Consider the following 17,814-nt stretch of genomic DNA (forward strand, 5'->3'; position numbering starts at 1 on the left):
GCTTTTTCTTCAGTTGTGCTGAACATAAAAATTGTAGGGCTTCGAGTTAGCTTTCCAACGACATATTATGAGCTTTATTTCGATATTGTTAGCTTCATGTTCAATCTGTTCTAGCAAAACCGTTAGAAACTAAAAGTGTAGAATTAAGCTCTTTTCCATGAATAATCCAAATAAACACTAATGGTCAAAACATGGCTAAGTCATAACAATTAGGCACAAAAATGTATATAATGAAGCTTAGAAAGACACATGTAAAGTGCATCAATTATACGCTTATCAAATTCCCCCACACTTAGTCTTTTGCACTCCTGGGCAAAACTCAACTTTAAAGAAGAATCAGAAAATCACTTATGATAACAAGTACTTCCTAAAACATAAAAACTCAGCTCACACTTATCTTTGAGAAGTAGAAATTCAGGTTTATGAGCAAGAAAACAACCACTTCATTTTCCACAAAGATTAGACAAATTAGATTCCATCACCTACATTTCAAGCCAACAAGAGTTTTCAAATTGAACATCAAAGTTGGATGCAAGTGTTATACTCTCTACTCTCAAGTGTTTGGGCTTGTGTTTAATCATGCTTAAGCAACTCTCATCATCTCATGAAAACATGCATCTATCATAGGCTTGACAAGATTCTAACACACCAATTAAATTGAACAAATGCATACAAAGATCAAAGGACTTTTCAAGGTTGTAATGAGGCTAAGGTCAAGGAAGGATTTATGAAAGATATTCAGAGTTAAAACTTAGGAAAAATAAGAGCAATGGGGAATAATTCAAATTAAACTTACTCACAACCCCAAGATACATTCTTCCTTTTCACATCTTCATTTTTTCAACTTCCACATCCTTTTCTTTCTTTAGTACCTTCCTTCACTTTGTAACTTCTCTTTTTTTCTTTCTTTTTCTTTTTTTTGACATTTGCATATTTTTCTTTTTTTTTTCTTTCAACTTTTTTTTTTTGCTTGCTTACAATTTATCCACAAGGAAGGTACCTCTTTAGAGAAACTTAGACCATGCATTCAAATAATTCACCCCCACACTTATTGAATACTCATTCCCAAGTCAATTCCAAAGCTCTTACATTTCCTAAGGTAAGGTATCATCATTGTTTTTCACTTAGACTTGTAATGAGCTACAAAAGAATGGAGATATTAGGCTCAAAGGGGTTAAAACACTACTACAGAAAAGGCTTTTCGCCACGGTTCCGCACGCCCTTTTGCCACGGTTTAACCGTGGCGATAGCCTGCGTGGCAATTGAGCAATTGCCACGGTTCAAGGGCGAACCGTGGCAATTGATTCGCCTATGACCACAGTTCGTAAAAGGTAACCGTGGCAATAGGGTCCACATATTGTCACGGTTACGCACTTAACCGTGGCAATAGAGTCCACATATTGCCACGGTCAAGCGTGTAACCGTGGCAATATATGGCTTCTATTGCCACAGGCTTTTAACCGTTGCAATACAGCTAGATTTTTTTCTTTTTTTATTTTAACCTGGTCTGTGCATAAATTGGAGTCCATTTTCTCAAGAAAAATAAATTACATAAAATTTCATGTTGAGAACAACATTCACATATTTTAGCCAAGAGAATTACTCAAATAACAAAACAATAATAAACACTATTTGTTGAGAACATACTCTCTCAAGAAATTAAACAAGCAAGCTACATAAGTTAAAAGCATGAATTAACAATGACAAAACATGCAGCTTGAACAACAAAAAACAGCAATGAGATTGACTCACCATCAGCCTCTTTTATCGACGAAAAAACAGCAGCTTGACAACATCCCCAAACACCCCCACTACTTGAAATCACCAAAGCATAGCAGTCCACACTATGCAAAATTCTTTAACACATAAGTAGCTCACTCTTCTTTAATTTCATTCAGTTGATCCTCATCGTAGAAGGCAAATTGACAATCAGAGAAGTACTGCAAAATGATGGTAAAAGTAACAAAATTTAGAGTCACACTAAAATTAGGAAAAATTAAGAATTTAGTCAATGTAGGTGTAAGGACTATCACCAGGTATTTACCCTTTGAAAGTTTAATCTTTTGATCATATTGAAAGCATAGCTTTACAACAATAAACACAGACCCAATTACAGATAAAGTATTCACTATGAGTTAACTGCTGAAAAATATAGGGTGTAGAGGAAAGAGTCAGACCTGGAGATTTAGAATCAGACTAGTCCTCTAAGTCAGTGGCAACCAGTTTGGCTCTTCAATCTACAACTTCAAATAAATCTAATCAAACAAAGCCAAAAGCAATAATTGAAGTCAGATTCGAGTTACTACAATCAGCTCTTGTACATATTCATAGTAATGAAGATAAAACAGTAACAGATCTAACTAATCAATGGTTAACTAAGCAATCAGCTAACTACATATGTGATTTACTAAAATAGCAAAAACAGAGTACCAGAACTGCACTAGCACAGTTTTGAAGGAAAACTAGCTAGTCTAAAAATAAAAGAACAACTAAAGAAGAAAAACGCAGCAAGAGAAGCCAAATTTGGCCTAGCCAAAAGCTGCACAACAACATAGAAATCCCAGTCTCCTCGGGTCAAGCTATGAAACAGCACCCATCCAAGAGAAACTCAAAATACATAGCAATATAGAGGGGCAGAAGCAATAGCAGCATCGCAATATAAAAGGATCATCCCTCAAAGACATATCAGATACTTGCCGAGAGCCTCACACAAAATAATCTAACTAGAAGTGGAATTGGATATGGGATGATTATGTTTTCACTTTTTCTTGATTAATTGATGGGATTTTGGGCCCTTGAAGCATGGAACCATTTATCATTTTCTTCCTTCCATTTCATTAATGTATTGAGTCTTCTACTTGCACGCCAAAACAATTCCTAATCATTAACATTCCAACTTAATATAAGAGTCTGAAATGATGTTTCTTTGATTGCTCTCTTAAAAATTGCATTAAAGAAGGTTTTTGAGGAAAAGCAAATCTAATTCTCCCTTTGAGGTCTTTGACTAGAAAATCAACACCCTTGACCATGTCTATGAATTGAGGCAGCCGAAAACAAGAAAAAGAGACGCACAGAAAGGAGATTAGTGAAAGTAAATGCAAAGCTAAGGGATGAGAACCCTAAACACACACCACACTCAATTAAACAAATTAGCCTATTAAACCTATAAAATTGATGATACTAATGCGGTAATGCTAGTTGAATATACCTTTTTGTTTGATTACTCAGGGTATAAGACATACCAGAAAATTGTATTTTAGTACTTTGCTGGTTGTTTCATGCCCAGCCTTATCAATATGTTTTTTTGAGAATAAACCATATTATATATTAATAGAAAGAAAAGATGTGAAACACCCAGTACATAGTTAAGCCTTACAAAATCAAGCAAGGGAAAACAGAAAGCAAATACAACCTAAGGGGAAAGCTATGAAACGAAGCCCCATTCAAGGAAAGAAAAAAGAAGAAAAGAAACAATAGAAGATAACAACAGCCACGTCTTCCTCTAATCCATAGCAGAGGCAGGGAAGGAGGAAAGAAGCCAAGCCTTATCAATATATTTTCTTGGAAAAACCAAATGTATATAATAAAGGGAGGACACCAAGCCAGGAGAATACAGAAATACAAAGAGAAAACGCAAAGGATACAAACAATCAAAAACAAATAACAGAAGCATAAAACAATCAAAAAAACAAAAAAAGCATAAAAACAGAAACATAACAGAAAAAATGGAAAAGACGAGCAACAAGAATGAAACCGAACACAGATCAGCAACTCTGGGCACTCGACAACAGCACAAATAAAGCAGGGGCAGGCTCAATCAAACATTCAAAAAGAAGCAGAAATATCAAGACAAATCCATATGTTAACCACACTGTTAAACCATCTTAATTTTGCAAGCTTAACAATCTTGTCAATTCCGTCCCTATCATCAGAGAGTCGATATGGTTGAGACCGATTAGCAACGAGAAAGGTCTGCTTGTTGGAGACAAAACCCAGCCCACCGCGAGTGTAAAAATCGCAATATCTCTTTATTTCTAAAAAAAAAAGAATTAAAGTGGTGAATACCTCAGATTGTGGGCAGAATGCAAGCGGCGGTGGGAGAGGGACCAGAGCTTCAGGATGCAGGAAAGCGGCGCCGGTGGGAGAGAGTGAACATGTCGATGGAGAGCGGGAGGGAAGGGCAGGGAAACGAGAGAGGGACGAGAACAGATTAGAGCTTCGTCGGATATGGAACACGGAGAGGAACCAGAGCTTCGATGGAGTGTGGAGAGTGGGATAGAGCGTGGGAGGGAGAGGGGTTAGGGTTTTCTTCTGAAAAAAATTGGAGTGTGGGAGGGAGATGAAAAAATCGACGGGGTAGTGAAAATTTGGGAAAAATGTTCTATTGTCACGGTCTCTCAAAAAAATAATAAAATATTATACTCTATTACCACGGTTCCGCTTATAACCGTGGTAATTGAGCTTTTGCCACGGTTCCGCCTATAACCGTGGCAATTGAGGCGTGGCGAAAAGTCTTTTCTGTAGTAGTGAAACAAAGGTTAAAACTTGCAAGGTAAGCTTTTTAGGCCAGTAGGTTATTGAAAAAGAATGCCTGATCACATCAAAGTATGAAAATGAACAACAATTTGAGTCAGAATCAAGTCAAGTTCTGCAGTGCATATAAACATGAGGAAATCACACAAGAAAGAAGAGAATCATGGCAAAGACATTACCATTCAAGTGTTTGGTCCAAAATCTCACAAGGTAGTCCTCACATGGCAAGCATATAACACAATGAATCCAACAAATTAGTTTCAATGCAAATCATGATGAACTCAAAATGCAAGCAACTTCATCCAAGAGAGACATGAAACTTAACAGAAAAGTGGTTACATTGCTCACAAACTCAGCATCTCTAAAACTCATTGAAAAGGTGTGAACTCTTTTATTGAAAACAATAAAAACAAAGCAAATAAATTGAAATTGCAAACTATCCTAACTGAGGTTCTACTACTCCTAAATAAGATTCCCACCCCCACACTTAAATCACACATTGTCCTCAATGTGAGGCACAAATCATCAAATAAATTAGACAAGTGTAATAAAAGAGAAAGGTTAGGAAAAACCAGGGATCAAGGGAGCTGGCGAGGCATGAAACCTGGTAATGCTCTGAATCTGCTATCACCTGGGTCTGGTGGAGGCCTTGCATTAAGAGGAAGCTCATAGTCTTGAGGCACAACAACGACAATCCACAAGTCAGGTGGCTTTGGAGGGATCTCATCTGCAACAATCTTAACAAACTCAAACTGTTCTCTAGCACCTTCAGCATGACTCATGACAATGTTCAGTTTGAGTGAAAACTTTTTCCAAGCATGTGTACCACCTGAAATAAGAGTAAATGAAAAATCAGTACATTCAACAATCAACTCTTTGTCTGGAGACTTCGGTAGAGGTTTCAAAACATATTCCTCCATGGAAATTGACTTCTTGCAATCAACAGAGTCTCCAATAAGCACGACTTTTTCAAAAATGTCTAGATTAATTAAAAGCGGCTTATGTGAAAATATTGCTAATTTAGATCCACGTTCTACATCCATCTTCTTAACTTCATCCCTTGCAAAACACTTCTTGAAATCATCCAACAACTTATTTTCTTCTTCACCATGATACATCTTCTCATTCTCATAAGTTCTTTGTGGAAGAGGGAGATGTATTTCTTGTTGGTTGGCTTCATCATTAGAATCAGCATCAGAAGCAAAATCAACTGCAAACTCACTAACATCACTAGAACCATTAGTCTTAGCATCAAGATGAGTATCATCACAAGGATTAACTTCATCATCAATCTCTGCATCAGCTTCATGTTGCAATGTGGGAGTGCGAGCAACTAGCTCGTTAACTGGAGCTTGTAAATTTGCAGTATCTTGCAGGTGTTGATCAGCATTTGCATTGAGATTTGCAAACATTTGGTTCAACATGTCTTGAATTTCTTGCAATATGGAAGGTTCCTCGTGTCGAGGTTGTTGAAACTGGGCTTGGTTTGCTTCATATTGCTTTGAAATGTCTTCCAGAAATTCGGGTGGATCATTCCAAGGTTGATGAAATTCCTCTTGTGAATGATGTGGATCATGAAATGGATATTGAAATTCCTCTTGCGGATAGTAGCATGGTGGTGAATAAATAGGCTGCTGGAATTGCCCTTGTGGATGATAGCAAGGTGGGTCACACCAAATATTTTCAAAATTCTCTTGTGGATAACATTGAGGTGACTCAAACTGTTGTTGATAGCTCTTGAGCAACATTTGTGTAACAGAAAATTGTATCTCGTCGAGTTTGGCTTCTAGCTTATCAAGTTTAGCTTCCATCACTGCAAAAATTCTACAGACTAACACAGTAACACTCGTGTTCTGTTTATTTTTTTTTCACCAGAAAGAAAATAGTAAACAAAAACAAAAAAATCTAACGAAGAAAACAAAAACGTAAAAGAACAGAATCTAATAGAATTGGAGTAATACCAATGGAAGAAGAAGAAAAAAAAAACTGAAAGTAACGAAAAAAAAAGAAGAAGAAAATATGTTAGTGAAAAAAAAAATTAAACGGGACCTGAAAGACAAAAAAAAAATGTTAGTAACAAAAGAAAAAAAAAAGAATCTGGTAAGAAAAAAAAATTGAACGAAACCAGCAAAAATAAAAGAAAAAAAGAGTTAGTAAAAAGAAAATCTAGTAATAATAATAATAAGAATAATAAAGAAGGAAAAGAAGATAAAAAAGATAGCAAAATAAAATAAAAGAGAGAAAAGATAGAGAAATAAGAATAGAAGATAGTGATATAAAAATAGAAGATGGGAAAGAGAATTAGAAGATTGAAGATAGAGATAAAAGATATGGGATAGATATATAAGATATAAAAGAAAAAACAACCTACAATCTAATTAATAATTATAAAACCAAATCAAATTTATGTATAACCGTGTTCCTCTTTTCTTTTCTTTTTGTTTATTAAAAACGTAAAAAACAAAAAAATACTCTAAGAATAATTAATAATCACTGAAGTCCCCGGCAACGGCGCCAATTTGACGAACGCACTGTCGCGGGTGCGTGTCAAAGTATTCTGCTTTGAATGCAGTATAAGGTGTTGAACATCAGGATCGATCTCACAAGGACTCGGTGAAGTATTAATTGATATTAGAGTAAAACAAAAGAAAATTAAAAAGGGGGTTTGGTTGAATTGATTGAAAAGTAAGCAAACAGAAATTAAAAGAGATTTAAATCAAATAAGAGAAAGTGTTAGTCATCAGATTATAACATTCAAGTGCAACAAACCTTCATTGGTTACAAAAGATTAACTCTTCCTTATCAATTCCCTAATTCGTGAGAACTAATTAACTAAGCGAAAATTAATTCACAGTTTCCTAAACAAAGCGATTAAGAAACAGTTACGAACTAACATGAACTAAGCGAACATGCATCAACTCTTATTTCTAAAACTACGGAATTAAGCAAACCCTAGATCAAAAATAGAGATGAAAAGAATTAATAAAGAAAGAATTTGCATTAAGAACAGAACCTCAAGTTTGCAAACACAAGAATATTAAAAATCCTAAGACTAACTAGGGAGTTTAGCAACTCATACTAGAAAGGAGGGAGAGATAGGAGTGTAAGATCAAGTTTGGATCTAGTAGTACAACTCTATGTTTTGATGATTACAAGTTAACCTTTTGATATGAACAATTGTGGTACTCTAACGTGTTTCTCTGAGTGTGCTATTTACAGGCTCTGACCTCAACTCAATCTCACACAAATCAGAAGCATTGTGTATAAAGAGCGACCCAAGCAACGCTTTCGCATTCACCATGTTCAGTATGAACAGTGGAAAAGCTTCAGAAGTTCTGAAGTTATACAAACTCTGATGTGGACTCAGTCACTAGAAGTTATGAAGATCCAGAAAGTCTGATAACCAAGAAACACTGAAGGCTCAGATATTCTGATGGTGTAGAAGACTCTGAAGATCCAGAAGCTGATTAGTGAAATTCTGATGTCCAGAAGCAAGATACTCTGAAGACCATGTACTTCCCTCTGAGTTCAGAATCAGAAGAAACAATGGTCAGAGGATCTGGGCTTTCCCTCTGACTCTGATCAACCGGCTTCACAAGTTCCAACATGAAGCTTTCTCCTGATCAGAAGTCTCCTATGTTTAAAGGTCAAGTCGCTATCCAAGTACAAAAGCAACTGTACCTTCCTGACGACCTACCTAACAGTCTCAGACACAGCAGAAGCTGGATTTTCCAGAACTTCCCTCCAACGGTAGCATTTCCCATGCAACGCTCAACCCTAATCCTTGGAGTATATAAAGAGGCTGAAGACTGAAAGAAGCGGCTAGAAGCATTCACATACGCGCAAGACAAATTCAAATTCTTCTAAGCTTTCTTTCATCTGAAATTCATTGAGTTTACTATTAGCTTTTTAGAAGCAAATCTCTTGTAAACAATTCTTTGATAAACAGTTTGTTTAGTTCCTCTAGGAGATCAAGGTTGATCGGATCCTAGAGAAGACTAAGAGAGTGAATCTTAGTGTGAGCTAAGTCAGTGTAATTGTTAGTCACTTGTAGGTTTCAAGTGCAGTTGTAACTCTTACCTGATTAGTGGATTGCCTTCATTCTAAGAAGGAAGAAATCACCTTAACGGGTGGACTGGAGTAGCTTGAGTGATTTATCAAGTGAACCAGGATAAAATCCTTGTGTGCTTTTCTATCTCTTATCTTTAGCACTTAAGTTCTCGAAAGATTTGTCAAAATCTTTAAGGTGGAAGCTTTATCTTGAAAACGTTATTCAAACACCCCCTTTCTACCGTTTTTCATACCTTCAATTGGTATCAGAGCGCAAGTTCTGATTACCACACCTAACAGTGTTCAGTGATCCGGGCCGGTGTGAAAAACAATGGCTGCCACCACCAGTGAAACTCAAAGAGATGGTTACAATGCAAAGCCTCCTATGTTCGACGGTCAAAGGTTCGAATATTGGAAAGATAGACTGGAAAGTTTCTTTCTGGGTTTCGATGCAGATCTCTGGGATATTATTGTGGATGGCTACGAGCGTCCAGTTGATGCAGATGGCAAGAAGATCCCAAGGTCAGAGATGACTGCAGATCAAAAGAAGCTGTACTCACAACATCACAAAGCAAGAGCAATTCTTCTAAGTGCTATTTCCTATGAAGAGTACCAGAAGATTACAGATCGTGAGTTTGCGAAAGGCATTTTCGAATCTCTGAAGATGTCTCATGAAGGAAACAAGAAAGTCAAAGAATCAAAGGCATTGTCTTTGATCCAAAAGTATGAATCCTTCATCATGGATCCAAATCAGTCCATTGAAGAAATGTTCTCCAGATTTCAGTTGCTTGTAGCTGGCATACGACCTCTCAACAAGAGCTACACAACAAAAGATCATGTCATAAGGGTCATCAGGTGTCTTCCTGAAAGTTGGATGCCTTTAGTGACTTTAATAGAGCTCACGAGAGATGTTGAGAATATGAGTTTAGAAGAACTCATCAGCATTTTGAAATGCCATGAGCTGAAGCGCTCAGAGATGCAAGATCTGAGGAAAAAGTCCATAGCCTTAAAATCTAAATCTGAAAAGGCTAAGGCTGAGAAGTCAAAAGCTCTTCAAGCTGAAGAAGAGGAATCTGAAGAAGCTTCAGAAGATTCTGATGAAGATGAGCTGACTCTGATCTCCAAGAGACTCAATCGCATCTGGAAGCACAGGCAGAGCAAATACAAAGGCTCTGGAAAGGCAAAAGGAAAGTCTGAATCCTCAGGTCAGAAGAAGTCCTCACTTAAGGAAGTCACATGCTTTGAGTGCAAAGAATCAGGGCACTACAAAAGTGACTGTCCAAAGTTGAAGAAGGACAAGAAGCCAAAGAAGCACTTCAAGACAAAGAAGAGTCTGATGGTGACATTTGATGAATCAGAGTCAGAGGATGTTGACTCTGATGGTGAAGTCCAAGGACTCATGGCTATTGTCAAAGACAAAGAAGCAGAGTCAAAGGGAGCTGTTGACTCTGACTCAGAATCAAAAGGAGATCCTAATTCAGACGATGAAAATGAGGTATTCGCTTCTTTCTCTACCTCTGAACTGAAACATGCATTGTCTGATATCATGGATAAGTATAACTCCTTATTGTCTAAGCATAAGAAGCTGAAAAAGGACTTATTTGCTGTTTCCAAGACTCCTTCTGAACATGAGAAAATTATTTCTGATTTGAAAAATGATAATCATGCTTTGATCAATTCTAACTCTGTGCTTAAGAACCAGATTGCTAAGTTAGAAGAAATTGTTGCTTGTGATGCCTCTGATTGTAGAAATGAGTCTAAGTATGAAAAGTCTTTTCAAAGATTCCTAGCTAAAAGCGTGGATAGAAGCTTAATGGCTTCAATGATCTATGGCGTAAGCAGAAATGGAATGCATGGCATTGGCTATTCTAAACCAATTAGAAATGAGCCCTCTGTGTCTAAAGCTAAATCCTTGTATGAATGCTTTGTTCCCTCTGGTACGATATTGCCTGATCCTTTACCTGCTAAAGTTGCTAAAAACCCTCTTAAAAAGGGATCCTTCTCTATGTCTAAATATCATGCAAATATTCCTTTAAAATATCATGTTGAGACACCCAAGGTGATCAGAACCTCTGGGGTAACTAACAAGAGAGGACCCAGAAAGTGGGTACCTAAGGACAAGATTATCTATGTTGCAGATATCCTTGATAGCTCCACTGAAACACCAATCATGGTATAAGGACAGTGGATGCTCGCGTCACATGACGGGAGAAAGGCGTATGTTCCTAGAGCTAAAACTTAAGCCTGGAGGCGAAGTTGGCTTTGGAGGAAATGAAAAGGGTAAAATTGTTGGTACTGGTACTATTTGTGTAGATAGTAGTCCATGCATTGATAATGTGTTATTGGTAGACGGCTTAACACATAACTTATTGTCTATAAGTCAATTAGCTGACAAGGGTTATGATGTTATATTCAATCAAAAGTCCTGCCGGGCTGTAAGTCAAATCGATGGCTCTGTTCTGTTTAACAGCAAGAGGAAGAACAACATTTATAAGATCAGATTATCTGAGTTGGAGGCTCAGAATGTGAAGTGCCTTCTGTCTGTTAATGAAGAGCAGTGGGTATGGCATAGACGGTTAGGGCATGCCAGTATGAGAAAGATTTCTCAGCTGAGCAAGCTAAACCTTGTCAGGGGCTTACCCAATCTGAAGTTTGCTTCAGACGCTCTTTGTGAAGCATGTCAGAAAGGCAAATTCACAAAAGTCCCTTTCAAGGCAAAGAATGTTGTCTCAACCTCAAGGCCGTTGGAACTTCTGCATATCGACCTTTTTGGACCAGTGAAAACTGAGTCTATAGGTGGCAAGAGATATGGGATGGTTATAGCCGCTGATGACTATAGCCGCTGGACATGGGTAAAGTTTCTAACCCGCAAGGATGAGTCTCATGCTGTGTTCTCTACCTTCATTGCCCAAGTGCAAAACGAGAAGGCTTGTAGGATTGTGCGTGTCAGAAGTGACCATGGTGGAGAGTTTGAGAATGACAAGTTTGAGAGTCTGTTTGATTCCTATGGAATTTCACATGATTTCTCTTGTCCCAGAACTCCTCAACAAAATGGTGTTGTTGAGAGGAAGAACAGAACTCTTCAGGAGATGGCTAGAACCATGCTGCAAGAAACTGGCATGGCTAAGCACTTTTGGGCAGAGGCAGTAAATACAGCATGTTACATTCAGAACAGAATCTCTGTGAGACCAATTCTGAATAAGACTCCCTATGAATTGTGGAAGAACATAAAACCCAACATTTCTTATTTTCATCCTTTTGGTTGTGTTTGTTATGTTCTCAATACTAAGGATAGATTGCATAAATTTGATGCTAAGTCTTCTAAGTGTCTATTACTTGGTTATTCTGAGAGATCTAAAGGTTTTAGATTTTATAATACTGATGCTAAGACTATTGAAGAATCTATTCATGTTAGATTTGACGATAAGCTTGACTCTGACCAGTCAAAGCTAGTTGAGAAGTTTGCAGATTTAAGCATTAATGTTTCTGACAAAGGCAAAGCTCCAGAGGAAGCTGAGCCAGAGGAAGATGAACCAGAGGAAGAAGCTGGTCCCTCTGATTCACAAACTCTGAAGAAGAGCAGAATCACTGCAGCTCACCCTAAGGAATTGATTCTGGGCAACAAAGACGAACCAGTCAGAACCAGATCAGCCTTCAGACCCTCTGAAGAGACCTTGCTCAGTCTGAAAGGATTGGTGTCCTTAATTGAACCCAAGTCCATAGATGAAGCTCTTCAGGACAAGGATTGGATTCTGGCTATGGAAGAAGAATTGAATCAATTCTCCAAGAACGATGTTTGGAGCTTAGTGAAGAAGCCTGAGAGTGTCCATGTAATTGGAACAAAATGGGTATTCAGAAACAAGCTGAATGAGAAAGGAGATGTAGTCAGAAACAAGGCAAGGCTAGTTGCTCAAGGCTACAGCCAGCAGGAAGGAATAGACTACGCTGAAACATTTGCTCCAGTAGCAAGACTGGAGGCAATCAGACTGTTGATCTCTTTTTCAGTGAATCACAACATAGTTCTACATCAGATGGACGTGAAGAGTGCCTTCCTAAATGGTTATAATTCAGAGGAAGTCTATGTTCATCAACCCCCAGGTTTTGAAGATGAGAAGAAGCCAGACCATGTGTTCAAATTGAAGAAGTCACTCTATGGTCTGAAGCAAGCTCCCAGAGCATGGTATGAGAGACTCAGCTCATTCCTTCTAGAGAATGAGTTTGTAAGGGGTAAAGTAGATACAACTCTTTTTTGCAAGACTTATAAAGATGATATCTTAATTGTGCAAATTTATGAGATGATGCAGGCTGAATTTGAGATGAGTATGATGGGAGAATTAAAGTACTTTCTGGGAATACAAGTTGATCAAACACCAGAAGGAACATATATCCATCAGAGCAAGTACACTAAAGAACTTCTGAAGAAGTTCAATATGCTGGAATCTACAGTGGCCAAGACTCCAATGCATCCTACATGCATTCTGGAGAAAGAAGATAAAAGTGGTAAAGTATGTCAGAAGCTCTATCGTGGCATGATAGGTTCACTTCTATACTTAACTGCATCTAGGCCAGACATACTATTTAGTGTTCACTTATGTGCTCGTTTCCAATCAGATCCAAGGGAAACCCACTTAACTGCTGTTAAGAGGATCCTAAGGTATCTGAAAGGCACCACTAACCTTGGCTTGATGTATAAGAAAACATCAGAGTATAAGCTTTCAGGTTATTGTGATGCTGATTATGCTGGAGATAGAACAGAGAGAAAAAGTACTTCTGGAAATTGTCAATTTCTGGGAAGCAATCTAGTCTCATGGGCAAGCAAGAGGCAATCAACCATTGCACTATCAATTGCAGAGGCAGAATATATCTCAGCAGCAATATGCAGCACTCAGATGCTCTGGATGAAACATCAGCTGGAGGATTATCAGATCCTTGAGAGCAATATCCCAATCTATTGTGATAACACTGCTGCAATCTCATTGAGTAAGAATCCTATCTTGCATTCAAGGGCAAAGCACATTGAGGTAAAGTATCACTTTATTAGAGATTATGTACAGAAGGGCGTACTTCTTCTGAAGTTTGTTGATACTGACCATCAATGGGCAGATATCTTTACAAAGCCCTTAGCAGAGGATAGATTTAATTTTATTCTGAAAAATCTGAACATGGACTTTTGTCCAGAGTGAAGATGGATCAGAACCTCTGACTATGATACTTCTTGATCAGAAGATGTCTAGTCCAGAAGGTAACTCAATCAGAGTGTGTGTACCCATTAGTACTGACTCTGAAGCTGAGACAGCAACACGTGTGTTAGTATTTCTGATGCATAGTTCCTTGTGCCCGTGTGACAGTCTGTCATGTTGCGTGTAGATGTACTTCTCTCCTGTGTGTGATATGTGTATTTACTGTTACTATCTATCTTTAATTTTCAACCGTTGATTTTAAATTGCTTTTTGAATCAACAACGGTTATTTGTCAAAACCCACTATACACACACGATCTCCCTCACTTTCGGTTTTTACTCTCTCTCTCTCTTGCTATTTCAAAACCGCTTACCCTCGATTTCTCTCTCGATCTCTCTTCATCTTTCAACCTTCATCTTCTACCTAAACCTTCAACCGCTCCAAAAATGGTGAGTCAAACCAGAAGAGCTACTGCAGATGCAACCCAGTTTCCTCATATGGTAGTTGGTCTAGCAACAGGTCAAAGGGGTCCTGAGAATCCGAATCAAGATCAAGGTCAAGCTCAAGAGCAGATTATTCCGATTGCAGAACAGGGCTGTGTCGTTCACTCCGTATATGCTCCTGAGGAACTTCAAGTACTGGCAGAATGGAGATTCGACCTCGACAACCTTGCTACAAATGGGTATGATCTTCGTCCTGAAGTCCAAGTTCAAGGTTGGGGAAATTACTTCAACAGGCTTCGAGGACCAGTGTATGACAAACTGATCAAGGAATTCTGGAAGCACGCCGACTGCGATGATACTCAGGTGGTATCTCACATTCTTGGAAGAAAGATCATCATTACAGAGAAGTCTTTCGTGAATCTGCTGGGTGCAGAAACTGCTCTTGGGTATCGTTTCCAATTCACTGAATCGAAGTTGAAACCCAAGACGAAGGATGAGACCAACAAGGCCCTGTACACCAATTACAAACCGGGCAAGACTAATTACAAAGTGATGGACCTTCATCCCAAGCTCAGGATCTGGCACAAGATTCTGCTCAACTGCATACACCAGAGACCAAAGGGCAGTTCCCCAGACTACATCAACTTCAACCAGAAGGCGATGTTGTTCTTCATCCAAGACAAGAAGAAGATCTGCCTTCCCTACTTCCTGTTCTCCTACTTGAAGGAGTGTATCCGGAAGTCTCGGACCACTGCCTCCATCAAGTCAGCAATCAAGTATATTCCCTTTGGGAGACTGTTGTCTGATCTCTTCATTAAGAGTGGCCTCATTCAAGATCTGGTAAATGCTGGGATGCACAGAGGATCTGACCACCATTGTCAGTGATGTCTTCACTGCGAATTCTCTAAAGAAAATGGGCCTAGTCAAGAAGAAGATTGCTCCTGCCCATGAAGACACATCTTCTGAAATCAGAAGTAGTAGAGTGCCTCTGAATGACTACCCTCTGTGGACACAGGCAGACAATCCTGAAGCCATTAGGTGCTATGTTGAAGACCTAAGGGCTCAAGGCTATGAAATTGATCTCGATGAATTCTTCAGCAGACTGCCGCCAGCTCCAGAGTTTCCTTCTCCTATCAAGAAGAAAGTTCAGAGGAAGATGATCCTAGAAGAATCTTCTGAGGAATCAGATGTCCCTCTGACCAAAGGGAAGAAGACTGGTCAATCCAAGAGAAAACATGATGAAACCAGCAAGCCCGATGATGGTGATGATGGTGATAATGAGGATGGTCCTCCTTCTCCTAAGAAGAAGAAGAAGCAGGTCAGAATTGTGGTGAAACCTACTCGGGTGGAACCAGCTGCTGAAGTGATCAGAAGGATTGAAACTCCTGCCAGAGTGACAAGATCATCAGCACAATCAAGTAAGTCTGCAGTTGCTTCTGATGATGATTTGAATTTATTTGATGCACTCCCCATATCAGCCATGCTCAAACAATCTTCAAATCCACTCACTCCTATTCCTGAGTCCCAACCAGCTGCACAAACCACCTCTCCACCACATTCCCCAAGGTCTTCATTTTTTCAACCTTCTCCTACTGAAGCACCTCTCTGGAATTTGCTCCAGAACCAACCCTCTAGGCCAGATGAACCAACCTCTCCCATTACCATCCAGTACAACCCATTAACTTCTGAACCCATCATCCATGAGCAACCAGAGCCTAACCAAACAGAACCTGGACCCAGAACCTCTGATCACTCTGTCCCAAGAGCATCAGAACGTCTGGCTCCCAGAACCACGGATACAGACTCTTCCACAGCCCTTACACCTGTATCCTTCCCAACAAATGTTGCTGATTCTTCTCCTTCCAACAACTCTGAATCCCTTCGAAAATTCATGGAAGTTAGAAAAGAAAAGGTGTCTACCTTAGAAGAATATTATCTCACTTGTCCAAGCCCTAGGAGATATCCTGGCCCTAGACCTGAACGTCTAGTTGACCCCGATGAACCTATCTTGGCCAATCCTTTACATGAGGCAGACCCTTTGGCTCAACAAGCTCACCCTGCCCCTGACCAACAAGAGCCTGTTCAACCAGAACCTGAACCAGAACAATTTGTGTCTAACCAATCCTCAGTTAGATCACCCCATCCTCTGGTTGAAACTTCAGAACCTCACCTTGGAACCTCTGAACCAAATGCTCAAATGTTTAACATTGGCTCTCCACAAGGTGCCTCTGAAGCTCACAGCAGCAATCACCCAGCCTCTCCTGAAACCAACCTCTCTATAATTCCTTACACTCACCTCCGACCCACATCTCTTTCTGAGTGCATCAATATTTTCTATCATGAAGCCTCATTGATGCTACGCAATGTGCAAGGTCAGACTGACCTAAGCGAGAATGCTGAACATGTGGCTGAAGAGTGGAACACTCTGAGCACTTGGCTAGTGGCTCAAGTTCCAGTTATGATGCAGCTCCTGCATGCAGAGGGAAGTCAGAGGATCGAGGCTGCAAAGCAAAGGTTTGCTAGAAGGGTGGCTCTTCATGAACAAGAACAGAGACATAAGCTACTTGAAGCTATTGAAGAAGCCAAACGAAAGAAAGAACAAGCAGAAGAAGCTGCACGTCAAGCAGCAGCTCAAGCTGAACAAGCCAGATTAGAGACAGAACGACTTGAAGCTGAGGCTGAAGCTCTTAGATGCCAAGCACTTGCACCCGTAGTTTTTACTCCTGCTGCTTCTGCTTCCACTCCAGCTCCTCACGCTGCTCAGAATGTTCCTTCTAGTTCTACACAGCCAAACTCGTCCAGACTCGACATTGTGGAACAACGTCTTGACGCTCATGAGTCTCTGCTGATTGAAATGAAGCAAATGATGATGGAACTTCTGCGTCGATCTGATAAACCCCAGCTTTAGGATCTCTTCGTTTTGACATTATGTTTGCAAATTTTTTTTATTCATCATAACCGCTTTTACATCATACATTTTCTTTCTTTTTCCTAAGATCCTAGAATGGAGGATCCCTCCTCATTCTTCTGCACTCCTGGCGCTGCTCTGACCTCTCCTTCTCCAGACGCTCCAGTGCATACTGGATGTTGTTGAGCCTGTCTTTTAGCTCATCCCTCTCCAGAATCTCTTCTGCAGTCTTGAGCTTCTTTTCCAAAATCTCTTTTTCTTCCAGCAGCTTTAGTTCAAGCTTGCTGAGTTCTTGCACCTCCTCCACGAAGGCAAGAAATTCCCTCAAGTCTCTCTTCAACTCTGGACGCAGGTCCTCCTCCAGCAGTGTCCGTGTTAGCTCTGAGATGGTCTTTGTACCCTCTGGATGCCTAATGTTAAGGAACAAGTCCTCCTCAAAGGCCTTCTTTCTCAGCTCTTCTAGTGCTACGATGTATGATGCCATTTTTTTTTACTGACAATTGCTCGAGTTGTGAAGCTTCCCTCTCTCTCCAACGCTTTATATAGGCTTCACTTTCTCTCTGAAAGTTAATGCTCCTACAGTTTCTCGAGGTTAAGTTCTTGGTAACTGACCCTCCTCTTTACTCCCTTGGCCGGTGGTAAACGTTCTTATCTTGCATTAACTCTTTTATTTATTTCGCCTAACTCTGATTCATGCATC

General features: G+C 39.5%; 1 protein-coding gene across 1 annotated transcript; it reads right to left on the reverse strand.

The window, feature by feature from the left end:
• Nucleotides 1–3,825: 3,825 nt before the first annotated feature.
• On the reverse strand, nucleotides 3,826–6,819 carry LOC130725136 (uncharacterized). The gene is made up of 2 exons (XM_057576388.1): nucleotides 5,419–6,819; nucleotides 3,826–3,922 (listed from the first exon to the last, which is right to left on the reverse strand). The coding sequence occupies exons 1-2, from the start codon at nucleotides 6,342–6,344 to the stop codon at nucleotides 3,826–3,828; spliced, it is 1,023 nt and encodes a 340-aa protein (XP_057432371.1). The 5' UTR covers nucleotides 6,345–6,819.
• Between the last annotated feature and the right edge of the window lie 10,995 nt (nucleotides 6,820–17,814).

Source organism: Lotus japonicus, chromosome 6 (assembly GCF_012489685.1).
Source record: "Lotus japonicus ecotype B-129 chromosome 6, LjGifu_v1.2".
NCBI classification, from domain to species: Eukaryota; Viridiplantae; Streptophyta; class Magnoliopsida; order Fabales; family Fabaceae; genus Lotus; species Lotus japonicus.